The 18,373-nt window shown below is 36.1% G+C and overlaps 2 protein-coding genes across 17 annotated transcripts; both read left to right on the forward strand.

Moving 5' to 3' along the window:
• Positions 1-583: 583 nt before the first annotated feature.
• On the forward strand, positions 584-4,429 carry LOC129576337 (UV excision repair protein RAD23 homolog A). Of its 7 annotated transcripts, none has more exons than XM_055461280.1 (9): positions 584-1,381; positions 1,927-2,057; positions 2,159-2,342; positions 2,584-2,662; positions 2,873-3,071; positions 3,167-3,289; positions 3,371-3,722; positions 3,794-4,033; positions 4,164-4,429. In XM_055461280.1, exons 3-9 carry the CDS (start codon positions 2,277-2,279, stop codon positions 4,272-4,274), a joined length of 1,170 nt encoding a protein of 389 aa, XP_055317255.1. In that variant the 5' UTR covers positions 584-1,381; positions 1,927-2,057; positions 2,159-2,276; the 3' UTR covers positions 4,275-4,429. The 7 variants fall into 7 exon arrangements, with proteins under 7 accessions (XP_055317255.1, XP_055317256.1, XP_055317257.1 ...); XM_055461281.1 differs by having other exon boundaries at positions 603-1,093; XM_055461282.1 differs by having other exon boundaries at positions 934-1,461.
• Positions 4,430-5,408: 979 nt separating this feature from the next.
• Positions 5,409-17,309, forward strand: LOC129576330 (adenosylhomocysteinase-like 1). Of its 10 annotated transcripts, none has more exons than XM_055461264.1 (10): positions 5,723-5,885; positions 6,063-6,158; positions 6,294-6,319; positions 9,083-9,597; positions 13,093-13,177; positions 13,261-13,407; positions 13,518-13,690; positions 14,421-14,770; positions 14,968-15,672; positions 15,775-17,309. In XM_055461264.1, exons 4-9 carry the CDS (start codon positions 9,325-9,327, stop codon positions 15,659-15,661), a joined length of 1,722 nt encoding a protein of 573 aa, XP_055317239.1. In that variant the 5' UTR covers positions 5,723-5,885; positions 6,063-6,158; positions 6,294-6,319; positions 9,083-9,324; the 3' UTR covers positions 15,662-15,672; positions 15,775-17,309. The 10 variants fall into 10 exon arrangements, with proteins under 10 accessions (XP_055317236.1, XP_055317240.1, XP_055317239.1 ...); XM_055461257.1 differs by lacking the exon at positions 5,723-5,885 and adding an exon at positions 10,911-10,958 and having other exon boundaries at positions 5,904-6,158; XM_055461261.1 differs by adding an exon at positions 5,409-5,644 and having other exon boundaries at positions 5,724-6,319.
• Positions 17,310-18,373: the final 1,064 nt, after the last annotated feature.

The raw sequence follows: 18,373 nt of genomic DNA on the forward strand, positions 1-18,373 counted from the left end.
CTACCGAAATTGCATTAAATTTTATAACGAATGTAAAATGATTTTCTTGGAAGTTTTTTCTTTGTTTCTATTTTGTTTCTTTCTTTTCTCCTGGCTGATCGAATTGCCCCAATTTGAACTCGTCCGTCACATCTTGTTCAGTAGCATTCAATGAACGAGGTTCCGAAATAGATGGAATAGAAACGCCATCAGTACTTGTGGGAGATATATTTGCGTTGAAACGTTTGCATTGGATTCAATGGTCACATCATTTGGGTTTGTTTTGGAGAAATTGATGATTTTCTTTTCAAAGTAGGTTCACCAGTTTCCGATTCTGTATCAGTTTCGGTCGCTGATCTTTTACTGTAGACACCACTTGTGGTGGAGCTCGTACTATTTGCCATTTTAGTTCAAGAAAAAAACAAAATTTCACAAAGAATTTATTTCAAGTAAGTTTTAGTGTCAATTCAGATGTGAAGCAAACAATTTTTTCCCTCTGTCATTTATATGGCGGCACTACAGCGACATCTATAAAAATGTCACATACAGTGAACGACCGCTAAAATAGAAGATTCAATTCTATGTCACAGATGTTAGATGCCATCTGGTGAAAAATTCGAAATTGTCCACTGACTTTTCAGAGTGCAGCTGAAATTCGCCAAATTTTCCAATACTAAATGCAACTGTGACTGAGCCTAAAACTGTCATTTGAACATTGCTTCATGAATTTTCATCAACTAATTCCGTGAATTTCAATCAGATTATTCTAAAAATTCTCCGCGATCACCATTGAATTCAAATTAGTTCCTAATCCAATACAGTAGAAATATGTCATTCACAGTCGATACCGCAACATTGTGAGTGTGAGTGTGAATGGAAATTTGCACAGCGGCAACAAGCATCGGGTAATACGCGTGAAATGGCATAAACCGACGGCAGTGCGTTTTGAACGGCCATGTTAGTGTTCAATCACAAAATCATCAACAACGTATACCGATGCAAAAACATAAACAGAAACCTCATTGTAACCACGAAATTTGATTGGAATCAAACGATCCATTCGAATTTGAACGAACCAAACTGGTCAGCTAATTAAATTACAGCCATAAAATTGGTACGGCTTAGGCTAATTTTTATTCTGTTTCTCGTACAATAATAAAAAGTGGCAAAATATACAAACGCATGCACATTGCACATTGTTATTTCGATTGTGTCCGGAACGGAATCGAAGTGAAGTTGATGTGAACACACGTACAAAATCGAATACACATATAAATTGTCGTTCTGTTGCGTGAGCCTGTCGTCACTCATATACATGTATATATAAATTCGTTTTGGAAATCCTTATTCGAAATTTCGCCAATTCATCGCAATTTGACAAAGAACGATTTTCAAACAAGAAGTGAGTACAGTTTGCATAGAGAATTATTCATAAATATTGTCGTTTGTTGGCGAGGTCGTGGCGAGAAAAGAAAGAATACGGTGAACGGCATGTAAATGCCGCATAAAATTTCGGCATTGTCGCAATTTTTTTTCGACAACACAAAAACATTGCACCAACCGAATGGTTTTTTTTTTCTCTCTACTTTCTTTAACGTGATTTAATCCAGAGTGTTTTGATTTGGTGATTTCAATTACACGTTGAGTTGCATTCGATCGAGAGTGTTTTTGGTTCGTTCAATGTGACCCAAAGAACTGATTGCCGCACAATATTTTTTCTCTCTTCGTTTTAAGCAAATTTTGCTGTTGTGCATTTAGGGCACGAGCAATCCGCTGTCAAATATCGAAAAATCAAAGCATTAATTTTCACGTCATTTTTTGCTTGTGGAATGTGTGTTGTGCAGTGACAAAGAAAATAACAACAACAATAATCGGAATCTGCATCAGCATTTTATTTTTGAGCATTCGATTTCATTGGACTGATTCACTGAATTTCTCTGTTTACAGGATCATTGACTCGTGCGAATGACTGCTACCAAGAGTTCATAAAACGAGAAACCTAAGTGGCAACAGAATTAAAATATAATATATACACACACACACTCACACTCATACACTTGAATCGCGCTGTTCAAAAGGTAAGTGATACAGCAGAATATCATCATCCTCATCATATTCTATCGAAATATATACCGATGATTTTTCTTTCCCCCCCCCCCCATTGGCCAACGATTGACAGAAACATTTTGAAGCGCACACAGTGAAGTGAAACGAGAGAATTTTTGTTTTGTTTGTTTGTTTTTTTTTTCTGCGGTGGAGAAACTTTAACGAGATAAAGACTAAATTTTTTCTTCAATATGCTTATCACAATAAAAAATTTACAACAGCAAACCTTTCACGTGGAATTCGATCCATCGGAAACGGTAAGTTATTCATTTTGATCGTTCTTAACCCTCAAATCGATGGAATCCAAGAAGAAAAAAAATGAGAATAGAAAACACTGTTTCAAGGGCTAATTGATTAATTTCTGCAACGAAAAAACACATATCCAAGTTTGACACTTGAGCAATATTTGGATTTCATGGTTTTCGGCATTTCAATGTTTTGTGTCCAAAAAAAAAAAATGGGAAAAATTAATGAGTGATTTGATTTGGTATTTGGCAGGTGTTGAAGCTGAAAGAAAAGATCGAAGCCGAACGTGGCAAGGACTATCCAACAGAGAGCCAAAAACTTATCTATGCAGGTAAATCTAATGCAATTGTGTTTGTAAAATATTGTGAATGTTATATGTGGTCATCGTGACATAACCTCAAAACCTTTCGATGAGACGTGTTGCATTCGCACCGATACACTGATATGATGACAAATGAATTTAAACTCCGATAGTTCAACTTGATTCAATTTAACAATTAGTAAAACAAAATGTTCGATGGTTTTTTGCTCGGATTTTCAGGTATGATATTAGCTGACGATAAAACCATTGCGTCGTACAATTTCGACGAAAAAAAGTTTATTGTTGTTATGGTAAATAAAAGTGCAAAAAAAGACACGAAGCCGGAAGAGGCAGCGTCTACAACGACCTCGTCAACCGCATCGTCTACAAAAACCGAAGAAGCCAGTTCAACAAATGTTAAAGCAGCCACGAATGTCGAGTTAGTATTGATCAATTGTGAATTTAGAAAAAAGTTTTGCCTAAAACCAAAAAAACAAACGTTCGAAATTAATGGTTCCAAATCATTTTTTTCAGAGCGAAAAAGGAAACGGCGAAAACAGACGAGCCTGTATCCAGTGAAAGTACGCCTGCTACGACAACACCACCACAGGAACAACCAGCGCTATCGGCGCAATCAGCCGCCGAATCGGCACTTATGTATGTTTAGTAATTTGTCAACCGGGTTTTTGTTCTGTATAAATCGAGGATTAATCTTAAAACTCACTTAATTATTTTCAGAACTTCGGGTGATGAATACAATAGCATGGTTTCAAACATTGTTGAAATGGGTTATAGCAGAGATATGGTGGAGCGAGCGTTACGCGCCAGTTTCAACAATCCCGATCGTGCTGTTGAATATTTGCTTAGCGGAATACCGGACAGTGGTAATTTGGAGGAGCTCAACAATCCGGTGGGCAGTGCAGCTGCCGCTGCCGGTCTCGTTGACGATGGTGCTGGCAATATCAATATACCTGCGTCCACCGAAGGTAATGCAGATCCATTGGCTTTTCTGCGCAGCCAACCACAATTCCATCAAATGCGAAATTTGATCCATCAAAATCCGGAACTATTGAATGCAGCCTTGCAACAGGTAGACTCGTTGTTTTCTTTTTCGATTGATTTTTTCTATTATTTAACATAAATTGACTGTCATTTCTGCAGATTGGTCAAACGAATCCCGCTTTGCTGCAACTGATATCGGAGAATCAAGAATCTTTCCTTAACATGTTGAACGAACCAAATGCCGATGAATTGAATGTGGATGTGGCCAACAGCGGAGGCGGTGGTGGTGGTGGTGTTGGTGCCGGTGGTCTTGCCGCACCAACCGGGGCCGCTGCTGGAGAGCGACCATCCGATGCAACGCTTGTTTTGACCGCACAAGATCGTGACGCCATCGAACGGGTAAGCGACACTCTTTACACAACATCAATTCAGTCCAAAATAGAAATCAGCTCGAATTTGATTTGAAATAGGATTAAATCGAATCAATTAAAGAAGAAAAAGAATTTTAACTAAATCCATTCTTCCACAGCTCAAGGGCTTAGGATTTCCAGAGCATTTGGTGTTGCAAGCATATTTTGCGTGTGAGAAAAACGAGAATTTAGCCGCTAATTTTTTGTTATCGTCAAACATGGATGATTAACTAGGAATCAAAGTGGAAACGAATATATATATAAAAAAAAAAGAAAACAACAATAATAGTTTAGCCAAAACCAACTCTGAATGAAAATACAATACAAATTCCGCGAGAAAAAAAAATTCAACAAAAAATAAATAAATAAACCAACAACCAACCCAGCCATTGAAGTAAACCAACATTACAAGTCTTGACCAAACAAATCAGTTCACAAGAAGAATAAACCGGAAGGCAACAAAAATCCAATTCACACACATTTACACGCAAAAATTTAGACTTCACCCACATGTTTCAGATGCAAATAAAAAAAAAAAATAATATTAACAAAAGATTCGAATAGAAAAACAAAATCTCATCATGGGATACACTTTTTGAGCCAGTGAAGCATTCTCTATTTAATAAAAACAAAAATTCTTTATTCTTGAAAAAAAAACACAAAAAATGGTCGAAAATATTTTGCAGAACTAATACGATAAAAACAATTGAATCCGAACAATGAACAAAATGAAAACTAGCTAAAAATGAGAAGAAGGTGAGATATGATGAGTTAACGCAATTTTCAACAACAAAACGAGTTAACAAGGAATCGCGGGCACAATATCAGCATACTACTAGTGAACGACAGAAGAGTTGAACAGGCAGAAAGACTAAGAGAGCTGCTTTTTTTGTATTTTAAATACAAAAAGAATAAAAACTGAATGACAAAAACGAAATCAGATTATAAAAATCATAACAGAAAAACAACAACAACAACAAGAACAGTGAAATAATTCAATTACTGTTATTTCAATCGCCAAGCTTTTACTCATGTTATATTTATTAGTTCGTTTCTCTGCCCTTTTTTTCTAAAAAAAAAATACCTTTTTTTGTTTACTTTTTACTTAAGTAATAAAAATCAGAAATAACGAAACCAATCGATGTTTTTCTTCATCATCTTTTGCTGTGTTTGTCTGCTCATTTTTTTTTTAAAGTGAATTGCGATAAAATTCCGAATTTTCGCGCTCATCCGCTCAAAATCGGATCTCAATCACACGTACTGTTGGTGTTGTACAATACGACCACGGTATGACAGTATATATATATGTGTGTGTGTGTGTGTGTATCGCTTTGTTCGAAGCATTTTGCCGTGGATTTTAGTGCGTATGCGCCAGAGTAATTGATTGTATGTGGTGGTGGTTCAAGTGACTGTTTGCAGCCTGTGTTTGCATACGATCCAGCCAACGTCAATGAGTCAGGTCTAAGAAGCTGAATTGAAATCGCAGCAGCGACACATACACAGCTTGGGTGGCTCGCACACAAATATGCACAAATCAAATGATGGAACAACAACAACAACAACAATAGCGACAGTGACAGTGACAACGGCGTCAATGAGTGTGAGTAAGAGTGTATGTGTGTAAAAAAAAACAACACTTTTTTGAATATCTTCGTTTGAATTCCCGCATCCACATACAGATGCTGATTGTTGGAGAACACACCAAACCGAATGAATGAGTGTGTGCAAACTGTGCTGAACTGAGCGGACTGAGTGTGTGAGGATTCCATTTTATATATCGGTACACAAACAAATTCGACGACATCGAATCGACGTATTAGCACTACATACGCTTCGACAGAGTGAGTTACCAATACCGTAGTACTGCATTCAAATTGTTATTTTTTTCCTGCTCGCTACGTATAGTTCTCTCCGTTTTTTCTCCGTGTACATTCTCTTGAAGTGTGTTGATTTTTTTTCGGTGTTATTTTTCTGTTGTGTTTTTTCATTCGATTATGTGTGCTCACTGTTTGCTTTAGTTATACATTACTTTCGGTCGCATTTCGGTGGTGTCTTGCTGTCGTCTTGAATACGCTCGTCGCAAATAGCTCGCAAAAGAGGAAAGGAAAAATAAAGTAAATAAAATAAGTTCGATTTCATCGGCGGCAATTTGTTATTTTATCCTCTGAGGGATTGTGTATGTTTGTGTGATTCATGTAATCCAACGTATTTCTCTGTGTTTTTTTTTTTATTAATATCGATCCCTCCAGCCGATGGCATCAAACAAATAAAAAAGGTGAGCGAGAGCTTTTTCGAATTGATATTTTTTGATTGCCTAACGAGAAAAAAAAAAATTCTCCAATCAAAAGTTATTAGCGTAGTTTAGTGCAAAAGTCGTGCTCTTGAATTTGCCATTATCAGTGAAAAGAAGGGAAGGAAATGAAAAGAGGAAACATGAAATTGGATATTCGTGATTTTTTCATTTCTATGGTTATCTCTGCATATGTTTCGATAAATTTTGACGGCTGATTTTGTACTCCACTCCAAATGCCCACATTCAATGTCGAGAGAATAATGAGTGTGTCCGTGATTTTGTGTGAAATAATGTTCGTGCAACGAAACAAATCTAGAAAAGAATCAAATTTTGATTCCATAAGTAAGAAACGTAACGCCAATACGGATATTGGTTAAACAGCTCAATGGAAGCGATTTGCTCAACTTCGTCACGAAAAATCGTTTTATCTTCGTTTTGTTGTTGTTGCTGTGTGTTCGAGCTTGTCATACGGTGGCTGTGTGTTTGTGTGTATGTGATGGAAGTGTGAATGGTTATCAGAGAGCGAGAGCCATGAAGCAATGGATGGAAGGATGAGGAAGATAGACGGAAAATGAAAGCACACGAAAATATTATGAAAGAGGCTCACCCGAACTAAATCCAAAAGTTCTGCCATTCAACGTTCATTGTACTAGCTAGACGTGAATAGGTTTTCTTGTTTTTTGTTATCAAATTATTCTCCAATTAGAAGAATCTAATAAGAACTTTTACTAGATATTTAGCTGTCAAAGCACAGCAGCAGCGATATATACACATATACATGGTGAGACAGTAACAATACTCTGATTATATATACTCACAAAATTCGATTCGAATTTTTATCTTGATTCAATCGCATTGAATCTCCATTTGACCGAAACAATTAATGCAATTTCAAGTCGATTCTAAATAAAGAACCATAGATTACAAAAAAAAAAAAACGTATGCGATAAATGAAATTTCATTCATTATGTGAATCGAGAGCAGAGAATTTAGCAACGTTTAACAACACACATCGGATATATGGATCACATGACATGAGTATATTATTACAAAAGAGCATAGAACCTTGATTGCTGCTTTCGTTAATGAAACATTCGAATTGTTGTTTATTGCTCTCTCTCGTGCTCGCTATGAGCGTTCGGTCAAACGAAAAGTACAAACATAGACATTGGAGCTGAGAGCATCTCCATGACTTGTGTGAACGGGTATGCATACATTACCCTTGTAGAATGTATGTATATTTTGTTTATAATAACTTTGCAACTTCAATTTTCACTATTTTCGTTGTTGTTCTTGTTGTTACTGCTGCTGCATTCAAATCTCGTGTGACAAGTGACAATTCTGGGAAAACGAAAAGAAAAAACAACGCTATTACAGAACGATTGAAAGCCATCGAATCTGTGTGTTTACACGAAGAGGCTGTGTGATGACATAGAAAAGTCAATCTTACCGGTATTGGTTGGATCATTTTACCTTTCTCTCTCTCTCTCTCTTTCGCTCGCTCGCCCGCTCGCTCGCTCTCCGTGCTTTTCCTTCAATTTCATTTCACTTGGACGGATGATTCTCTGCCTCATTCCATCTCTTTGCGTGCAAAACAATATTCGTTTTCAAGTAGGTTGCGCCACAAAACGGCAAGTTTTTATTATATATACACTCTGGCGTCGATCAAAATAGCAAGAGATTGTATGACGTAGCGCTGCACATATGAGAATATCCTGTTTACGTTTTGTTATTGTAATCGATAAATGGTATCCTCATTAGATTTTTCATGTCAAGTGATTGTAATTGTGTTGCCAAAAATGAATCGAGAGATAGAAGGAAAACAAACGAATTAAAAGCGAACAGAGGAAATTAGCAAATGAACAACAGACACTCAATGAGTCCGACACATGGAACACGGTAATTTTTGTTTTTATGAGACTTTAACGTGCAGTTTAATTAGTTGATAGCACTCAATGGGCCAATGAAGTTGGAACGTTTCGATTCCCTGGGCGTTTGGAAACCAGTATAAACCGAGCAGAAGAAAGAGAAAAAAAAACAAGAGCGAGAAGAATTTGTAACGGCGTCGGAACGTTTTAACGCACGATCATGATAAATACATTAGCAGAGATTAGCGACTCATAGATCATTCGGTGTGTGTAAGTGTGTGGTATGTCGTCCTCGTTTAACATACACACTCACATGATTTTGTTTTTCATTAAATTATTCAGTGTGAATAATTAAGAACATAACCAGATTTATCTGCAATAGCTCGAGCTCGATTTAACCCATTCCAACACGTTCCATTTTTAATGGATATACACATCCAGCCGTCGCACATATCAATGGATTTTAATGCATATACTTTGTACATCGCAATAATTAAACAAATCCGCGAGCGCGTGCATGTTTCAAAAATGAATAAATGAATGTGCGGCCTCAACATAGACACTATATTATGGCATGTGACTATGATCTGCGGTTTAGCACTCGCAAGTGTGTGTATGTATGTATGTATGTAGTACAAGCGCAACGTTCATTGGCAGAACATTGATTCGATTGCTTTTGACACTTCAAACGAGCCCACATACTCACACAGCCATAGCGGTTTTGTGTGTGTGTGTGTGTGTGTTTTTTTTTCTTTTCAAATTTATATTGCGGATTTTCTTGAACAAGTTCAACTTCAAACTAAAATACAGGGCCCATGTGACATTCAATGGTGATTAGGTCAGAAATTAACATTCTGTGCTCATGTTTCATTTTCAGATAATCGATATTTTTGATGGACTGTTTTACGGAACTCAAATTGTTGGCTTCGTTTTATTGGAAATTCAATCAAACCGCTTAAATACGGTGGCATTTGAACCAGCAGAAGAAGAGGAAGACAAAGAGAAATACACCGGAACAAAGTGTAGTGAGAAATAAGAGGGCCATTAGCCACCCACAAGCAGATTGGATAGCATTGCATTTGGCGGACACTCCCGGCACAAAGGACACACAAAACCAATATGAGTGATGAACGCTCGGTTACGATTAACTTGCCATTAGTACAATCGTCTGGATCATTGAATAGTAGTAATACTGCCAACGGAAATGGCATAAATAGCCAGCAAACAGCCCAAACACCGACCACCAGCAATAGTGGCGGCAGCGCCAGCAGTGGCATTACGGTTCAAACAGCGTTACCTGGAAGCAACAGCTTTAGCGTTGGAACAAAAGCCAATCAATCAATTATCTCCGATGCACCAGTTACCGATCCCGGCGGCAACACCACCAAACAGGTAATTTTATCACACCGCCCAACATACCACACCACATTTACAAACACCGACGAGAAAACAGAAAACAGAAAACATGTTTATCTCTTTTTCGGTTTCAAGTTTTTACCTTTTTTTTGTTTCATTCACTTCTTCTTTTGTTCAATGTTTTTCAAACACGAAAACATTTTCATCCAAAGACCGATGGAAATGACATAAAAAGAGAAAAACCAAAACCCAAGACATTTATCTCAAGGTTCATGTAACGTATACATTTTCACGATTTCTGTGGTAGCCATCGTTCATTTTCATTGCTAAATCGTTTTGCTTCAGGTTCGCCATAGTTTTCTTTATATTTTGGATCCTTTTTAAAAATAAATCCATAAAATACTCGTGACCATTTCACCTGTTCGAACAACAACACTTTTGAATGAATCGAAATTCAACGGAAAAACCACACGCTAAATGGTTTTGAGTCAAAAACTTTAACATACACCAATTTCGAATGTCATAGCTAGAATTTGATATGGAAAACCTACCAAAAAAATAAATGAATCTACATAAAATTGTACCAGTTCTTTTTCTTCTCTATCGTTCCTTTACTTTTCCATAAAAAAAAATACAAATCAGATTTCTCCGGATGAAATTTCATCGAAAATTTCCACACATAAGCCTGCTGTCTCTGTCATTACTTTCTTTTCCACTCTTTTCTCTTCAAACAAAATTTATTTATAGCATATCCATTCAGTGACGCCAACTCAATTCAATCGAACTCAAACCGAATTTATTGTGTACAGACTTTTTTTTTTTTTAAATGCCATTATTATTTTTTGTTGTCTGATTTTGATATATAAATAAACGTGTGTATATTCGATTCGTTTTGTCTTATGTGCGAAAATGAAAACGACAGCATTTAATAAGCAAATGGAAAAATCGTTAGACTAAAACCCACCACATATACATATACAGATACACCCATTCATCCACAAACCAAACAAACATTTCACATTTTTGTTTTTGCATTCAAACAACAATAAGACACCAATGTTTAGCCCAACAACAAACCAATTCCATAAATGAGTCGCAAAACTCAACAAGAAACAATTTCAATTAACATTTGTACAAACAATAAAACCAAAGTGATTACCAATTGCTTAGAGAAAACCAAATAATAACCAATCAAACAATCGAATAGAAACCAAAACCATAGCCAACAACAACAACAAAAAAAAAACATCTCTTTAAAACCCTCTATCATCTATGTATCTCTATCTATATATGTGTGTTTGACAATGAACCATCGCATTCATTATGACAAACAAATCATTAAACTTTAGGCGATATTGGATTCAGCTTGTTCATTTGCCGGTCAACGTTCGAAATTGGTAAGCTCGTTTCCAAGCATTTTTCACACACAAACACAAAAAAAAAATCTTATTATGATATGAAAACCAAAAAAAAAAAAATCGTTCTTGTACAAATCAAAGAGAACAAAGCATCACTTTTGGTGTTTTAATATGTTTTTTTCTACCTTGATTTTTCCACTATCTTTCTCTGTCTCTTTCTTCCATTAATCCGAAAAAAAAGTATCAATTGCCAAATATAAATGTTACTGCAATTTGTTTCTTAGCTATTTAAGTTGATAATAATTTTGCCTAAATTTTGATGATAAACGAAAGTTCACGTTGGTTTTTTTTTATCTGCACGCATAGCCGATATTTTGAATTTTTCCAGCAACATACACACACTTCTGCAAATGAATACTAGTTGTGAGCAAGTAGTGTAGCCAGAAATGTGGCAAATATATAGCATTTGTTTTCATCTGGTGAATGTGTGTGTGTGTGTGCAAAACTATGAAAACCACCGAAACCACAACATTCGCCAATTTTCAATTTTTAACTTGACCGCATGAGCATTGTTACATAATTCAATTGATTTTACATTTATATAGATATATTGCACCTTATTCTTTACTGCTAATTTCCAAAAACCAATATTGAAGCAAAACTAAACGAAAGAACAGTAACTGATGACACCTTCATGCTTGGTACCGTTGCATATTCGATAGATTTGCCGGCTTTTCTTTCTTTTTCTTGTGAGCGAATTTATTTCAGCCCATTTTATGCACAAAAGGAATATGGCTGACACATTTGAGCCAAAGATGACTTGTCTTGTTAGAATAAAACAAAGGAAAAAGAAGTTAAAAAAGAGATGAAAAAGGGAAAATAGAAAAAGCCAAGCCGAACGAATATCCGGAATGAAATACTTTGTACAAAGAATGGATGTGTACAAAAGCGGATAAAAAGAGGAGTGACATTCATTGCGTGTTCGATAAAGAAAGCTCTGCCGTTGCTCGGAACTATTTTATCTCGTTAATTAAGCGTTGAATTGTGTTGAGAACTAATGAGGCATTAAAGAAGCACGATAAAGTGTGTGTGATCACGTGACGGCCCGCGGACAATGTGACCAACCACTTTATAGGCCATTCATCATTTCGTAATTCTTGATTGCGACTCTCTGCCATCGACAGTCATATGATTTCGATCGAAAGCGCGCTTTTTTGTGTGTTAAGCCAGTCAGTCGGGCAGCCAAGAGTGTGACAATTAATGTTATTGTTTCGCTTCACAATCTTGTGTTTTTTCTTCACTGTTGTGTGTGTGTGTATGTGTGTGTGTGTGTGTGTGTGTGTGTGTGTGTGTGTATGTGTGTGTGTGTGTGTGTGTGTGTGCGCGCGTTGTGCATTTAATTGAGTTTTATTTTGATTCAGTCCGATATTTTTTCAGTTGTTTTCTATCTATCGGCCAGCATATCTGTTTTGCTCTTCGTTTTTTTTTTTTTGGACTGCTTGCAGTATAACGCTTTTGCAACACCGAACCAACCGAACCTGAAGTGACTGATGCGAAATTTTCATTCCTCTTGTGTTTGTTGTTGTTTTTCTCTCCACAATTCATACCGTTGCGCGACAACCACCTTTTTCGCAAACAAACCATAAAAGTTCCCATTAATCGCACGGCAATCGGTTTCGTTCGCGTTGCATAGCGTCATTTAATTTTCTGGCAGTTACCGTCTACCAAAAAAAGAACCACAAAATTCTTTCACAACCAACATACCAACCAACATACACTCACATACACACACTATTTTCTCAGCTTTCTCACACTCTCATTTGTGAATTATTCGGGTGTTTTTCACTCTCTATCTCTCTCTCTCTTCTCTTGTAAATAAGTTCATGTACATATATATTCAAAACCACATTAACATCTTATCATGCAAAGAATGTACTACAATCACATCCGCCGTTTGTCAGTCATTTATGTTAGTATAATTTTCTGTACTTTATTCGCCTAACATATACATTGGTTTTTCTTTCGTTTTACGTTTCCAATTATATACTGCATACATTTCAAATGATCTCAATGTTTGTGTCAAATATTTGTGGAGCGAATGCAATTACCGTTGCGGGTACAACGATATTAATTGATGTGGTGGCATTGTTTCTTTTTTTCTTTCGATAAATAGGAAACGAAATCGGGAGCATTGAAAAAGACGAGCCGTTACCGCAGTCGAAGTTTATCAGCATCATCAACCGACTCATATAGTTCGGGTAAAGTATTTAATTCCTTGTTTTTTTTTGGCACACTCTTTCAAAATGCCATGCATTTCTAATAATATTGTGAAATATTTTAGCTTCATACACTGGCAGCAGTTCGGAGGATGATGATGTTTCGCCACGCGAAAAAACCCAGCAAAATTCCAAGGGCTACAATGATTTCTGTGTGCGAAGTATTAACCAGCACGCTTTCGGACGACGTGAAATTGAGATTGCCGAACAAGGTACACATTCTGTGACATTCACCATGGAAATTTTTAAATTGCAGCATTGCAAATTGATTGTAGACCGTATTTAAATGGAGTGAATTTTTCTTTTTCTTTGTTTAATCTAGAAATGCCTGGCATTGTTGCATTGCGAAAGCGCGCTAGCGAGGATAAACCACTGAAAAATGCAAAAATCGTTGGTTGTACGCATATAAATGCACAGACGGCCGTTCTTATTGAGACACTTGTTGAACTGGGCGCATCGGTGAGATGGACCGCATGCAATATTTATTCAACACAGGTAAACACAGACTTGACACACATTCCCTGTTATGTGGGTTAAATCGCGACATTCGATTTGCTCTAAGTGAAAGGTTCGAACATATCCTTCAGTTTGAAGAGCCTTGACGCAAAATAGTATATGCCGACTTCGAAAATTCAGAAACACTTATGAAATATTCAAATTAAACGTTGGTTTAACAAATGACTCTTTTCACTCTTCATTTTTTTTGCACTACATGAAATGTAGAGCTACTAATCTGCTTTTCTTTTTTCTTAATACTTTTTGAGTGTTGAAACAAATTATGGTGAATTTGAATTTTATGCTCGTATTTTTTATTTAATTTAAAACAGTGACAGTAACGACAAATAGGTGCATAATATCTCAAAGCGCCAATCAAATTTTTATCATCAAATGTTGTTTAAAAATTACATTAATTTTTCGTATAATATTTTCTGAGTCTTGAACAGAATTAAAGTGATTTTAGATTCTATGCTCATATTATTTATTCAATTCAAACCAGAAATTGAAGCTTTCAAAAAAGAAATAAAACCAAGATCTTGTAATTCATTTTTCAAATAAATACATTACTTCAAAGTTACTTTGATGAAATACATTTCATGTAGTGGGCCAAAAAATAGTTTGTTGTGAAACAACAAAATAGATTAAGTAACTAGAAATTCAAGAACGCGGTCTTGTTTCTAATTGGAACTTTTTTCAATTTTGAATATAAAAAATTGTTCAATTTCAGAATGAAGTTGCCGCTGCTTTAGCCGAAGCTGGCTTTCCAATATTCGCTTGGCGCGGCGAAACTGAAGAGGACTTCTGGTGGTGCATTGATAAATGTGTCAATGCAGAAAACTGGCAGCCCAACATGATCTTGGATGATGGAGGCGACGCAACTCATTTGATGTTAAAAAAATATCCGGCCATTTTCAAATTGGTAAAAGGAATTGTCGAAGAGAGCGTAACAGGCGTCCATCGTTTGTATCAGCTGTCAAAAGCAGGCAAACTGACCGTACCAGCTATGAATGTCAACGATTCCGTTACCAAAACGAAATTCGACAATTTGTACAGCTGCAAAGAGAGCATCATCGATAGGTATGCCGAATTTGGACAGTCAAGAGCAAGATGAAAATCTTCTGAAAGAAAATTCGACCAAAGAGATTTTTCGACTTGATATTGTCTACAGTTGAAAATATGACATTTTGTCGAATTCACGATCACATTAGATTTATGAATAGTTTTATATTTTTCATAAATTTCTTTGCGTTTATTTTTCGTTCTCGTTTAAACAGTTTAAAACGTTCGACGGATGTAATGTTTGGTGGCAAGCAAATCGTAATTTGTGGCTATGGTGAGGTGGGCAAAGGGTGTGCGCAAGCATTAAAAGGACTTGGTTGTATAGTCTATATAACGGAAATCGATCCGATTTGTGCGCTGCAAGCGTGTATGGATGGTTTTCGTGTAGTGAAACTGAACGAAGTGGTACGTAATGTGGATATTGTTGTAACGGCAACCGGCAATAAGAATGTGGTGACACGCGAACACATGGATAAAATGAAAAATGGTTGCATTGTATGTAACATGGGTCATTCGAATACGGAAATCGATGTGAATAGCTTGCGCACACCGGATTTGACATGGGAAAAGGTCCGATCACAAGTTGATCACATCATTTGGCCGGATAGTAAGCGAATTATTTTGTTGGCCGAAGGTCGTCTCGTAAATTTATCGTGCTCGAGTATACCGTCGTTTGTTGTTTCGGTTACATCAGCCACACAAGCACTAGCTTTAATCGAATTATTCAATGCACCGGTCGGTCGCTATAAATCCGACGTATATTTGCTGCCAAAAAAGATGGACGAATATGTGGCCAGTCTACATTTGCCCACATTTGATGCGCATCTAACTGAACTGAGCGACGAACAAGCCAAATATATGGGCTTAAACAAGGCTGGCCAATTCAAACCTAATTATTACCGCTATTGAATTATCATCAGGTACATTTGACGTGAACAAAGTTATAACATTTCTTGAAATCACACGATTTCCTCATGCGTCACAATCTTAATTATGAATGCCTTTTTATTGCATCGTTCCAGGTACTAATCGATCCTTCAGATCCTCCAGCCGATTCAACCAATAGTGCAGTCAATTATCCAAAACGAGAATAAAACAGTTGTCCTATATTCTATGCACCAATCGAGATATTAAAAAAAAAACTATTTAAATGAACAGTTTTGTTCAATGCTCGACTAAAGAAGATCTTAGCATTGCTTTCCATTTCGAAAGTGTGTGCAAACATAAATTATTAGTGTATAAAAATTGTTGAATAAGAATTATTATGACAAAATGAAAAACAAAACAAACACAAGAAAACAGTTAAGAAAAAAAAATTTGAACGCTAATTTGTCTCTCTAACTTAAAGGTGATTGACCTTCAAAAACAAAACCACGCGGCGGTTCCAATAGCCGCAAGCTAAAAATAAAAACTCACCCAAAAGCAAATGAGCGCACGATACTATTCATTCACTTCCCAAATGAACCATTTGCGGAGATATCCAGTGTACAGCGGAGCTGTGCGGAGTTCGGCGGAGATACCGTACATACGCTATACGTGTGAGCGAAATAGCACTCTTTGCTGTGTTTACATTTCTATTGTTCAATACACATCAAAGTAGCCATGAGCGCATTGCTTCAGATATAGTGTATGTATGGCATATCCGCCGAACTCCGCACAACTCCGCTGTGCACTGAATTTCTCCGCAAATGGTTCACATGGGTCACAACAACTGCATTAATGAAAAAAATAAGAACTAAATTAGCAATACAAGATTTAAACAAAATGAGAAGAAGAAAAAAAAATAATCGAAATGATGGAATGCCAGTGAATAAAATCAGGTGCTTTTTGCTCATTCTTTTTATAAGAAACAATGGTAGTTGAGAACCCTGTTTGAAGAAAAAATAAAAAAATAAAAACAACAAAATCACAAAAAAAAAACACTTCACTGATTTTCGGAGTCTTCCGTTTTCTTTTCATTTTCCAAACATAGAGTCAGCGGATTTCAAGTTCAATAGTAAAATGAAGCGTGAAATACAACAACTGAAATTTCAATTATCAACAAAGAAAAAATTGCATTAAAACGAATATAAGTTGTGTTTAGAAACAAAGCAAAACCATAACAGTGAATCAACAAATTGAGGCCAGATCAACTGATTTTTCTGTTTCAAGTTAGCCTATGTGTCATCTGTCATGCCATCACTAAATTAAATGAATTTTTTTTTTTAAGAAGTAAGCGCGATCGCGACAAACAATGAATTAACATCCAAGAAAAAATACCAAAATTGTTCAGTTTTCAGTGTGATATTGTGTATGATTGGCCTAAGAAGATATATGTTTGATAATAATTGGCATGCAGACGATCTCAATGCATAGTGACGTGTTTTGAATTGTACTTTTTTTTTTCTTTTCTTTTCTTCTGTTTTTTTGTTCTTGTTTCGTTTCAAACGCCGAATCTCATCATTTGTCTCAATTTCCAACGCATTCTTTTCATTTATATATTTCGATATAAAGAGCTAATAAGGTAGATTGAAATAATGCTGTGGCATGAAATAAAACTAGATTTTAACCGAAAAAACCAAGGAAAACAAAATATAATTTAAGGGGTTTGTTTCAATAACCAAATAATTTTGAGCTCGATGGCAGACATCGATTCAGCAGGTTTTTCTTTCGATGTGTCGTCAAGCTAGCCAAACGGCCGGCAAAATAAAAGTATTATTTGACATACAAAAATTAAAAAAAATAAATTGAAAAACATTCGTATTAATCGGGAAATTTGTTAATATTATTGCTATTGATTGATCTATGTTGCAATTAGTTGAAAAAACCTGACAGAAAAAAAATGTAAAAAAAAAATTTCAAAAAAAAAAAAAATCATGAAATAAATCCACAAAAAAATTATAACAAAACACCAAACACAAACCTTGCTTTTCTTTCGTCGAATGCAATAGAAAATCAAATGATAAAATCAGGTTGTTGACAGACAATCCGGCTGAATGATGACGCAAAAGATAAGATAAAATTGCGCCGCACACGAACATGATTGCAATTCTACAACATTTCGGATAAATCATATGATATATTTCAGCACAATTCACATGCAATATGCGTTGCCAGTGTCGTTATAAACGTGTTTTTCTTCGTCTTGATGATCCGATGGCCTTCCGATACACACAACGTCCGGTTGAATGCGATGCGTTGAGAAAGCAGTAATAGGCGAGAACAACTGAGATCCGCACATATGCATATATATGAGATGGTATCGATTGCCATCGCACCTGATATGCTGTGTAACAAACAACTATGCATTCTATAGGGTGAGTCGATTTAATTCTTTTCTTCTTTCGATTTGGAATTCTTTTTTTTGGGAAGTGGAAAGCGACGGGTGCACGATCGATAGGGAAAGTCAAGAGGAGAATTTTTTGTTCTGAGACCACATTTTGTGTATGGAAATCACCAATTTCTGTGTCTTTCAACGCCATTTTCGACTTCAGTATGAAAAATAAAATCGATCCACCCTATATTTACATATCGATACACAAAAATATACAAAGTAAGCAACGAGTTCATTCAAGAGAGGCGGTAAGTAAGTAAAATTGCAATGAAAAACAGGATGAAACTATGATTGATATGCAGTAGCAG

The sequence above is a fragment of the Sitodiplosis mosellana genome, unplaced genomic scaffold, assembly GCF_009176505.1.
Source record: "Sitodiplosis mosellana isolate CC-2019 unplaced genomic scaffold, AAFC_SMos_1.0 Smas_scaffold_6181, whole genome shotgun sequence".
Lineage (NCBI taxonomy): Eukaryota > Metazoa > Arthropoda > Insecta > Diptera > Cecidomyiidae > Sitodiplosis > Sitodiplosis mosellana.

Excerpts from the sequence above, each read along its gene's own strand:
- LOC129576337 (XM_055461280.1), top strand. The coding sequence starts at position 2,277 with ATGCTTATCACAATAAAAAATTTACAACAGCAAACCTTTCACGTGGAA. Across the intron at positions 2,663-2,872 it reads CCAAAAACTTATCTATGCAG|GTATGATATTAGCTGACGAT; the intron begins GTAAATCTAATG and ends TCGGATTTTCAG. Across the intron at positions 4,034-4,163 it reads ATCGTGACGCCATCGAACGG|CTCAAGGGCTTAGGATTTCC; the intron begins GTAAGCGACACT and ends ATTCTTCCACAG.
- LOC129576330 (XM_055461259.1), top strand. The coding sequence starts at position 9,325 with ATGAGTGATGAACGCTCGGTTACGATTAACTTGCCATTAGTACAATCG. Across the intron at positions 10,959-13,092 it reads CCGGTCAACGTTCGAAATTG|GAAACGAAATCGGGAGCATT; the intron begins GTAAGCTCGTTT and ends TTCGATAAATAG. Across the intron at positions 13,691-14,420 it reads GCAATATTTATTCAACACAG|AATGAAGTTGCCGCTGCTTT; the intron begins GTAAACACAGAC and ends GTTCAATTTCAG.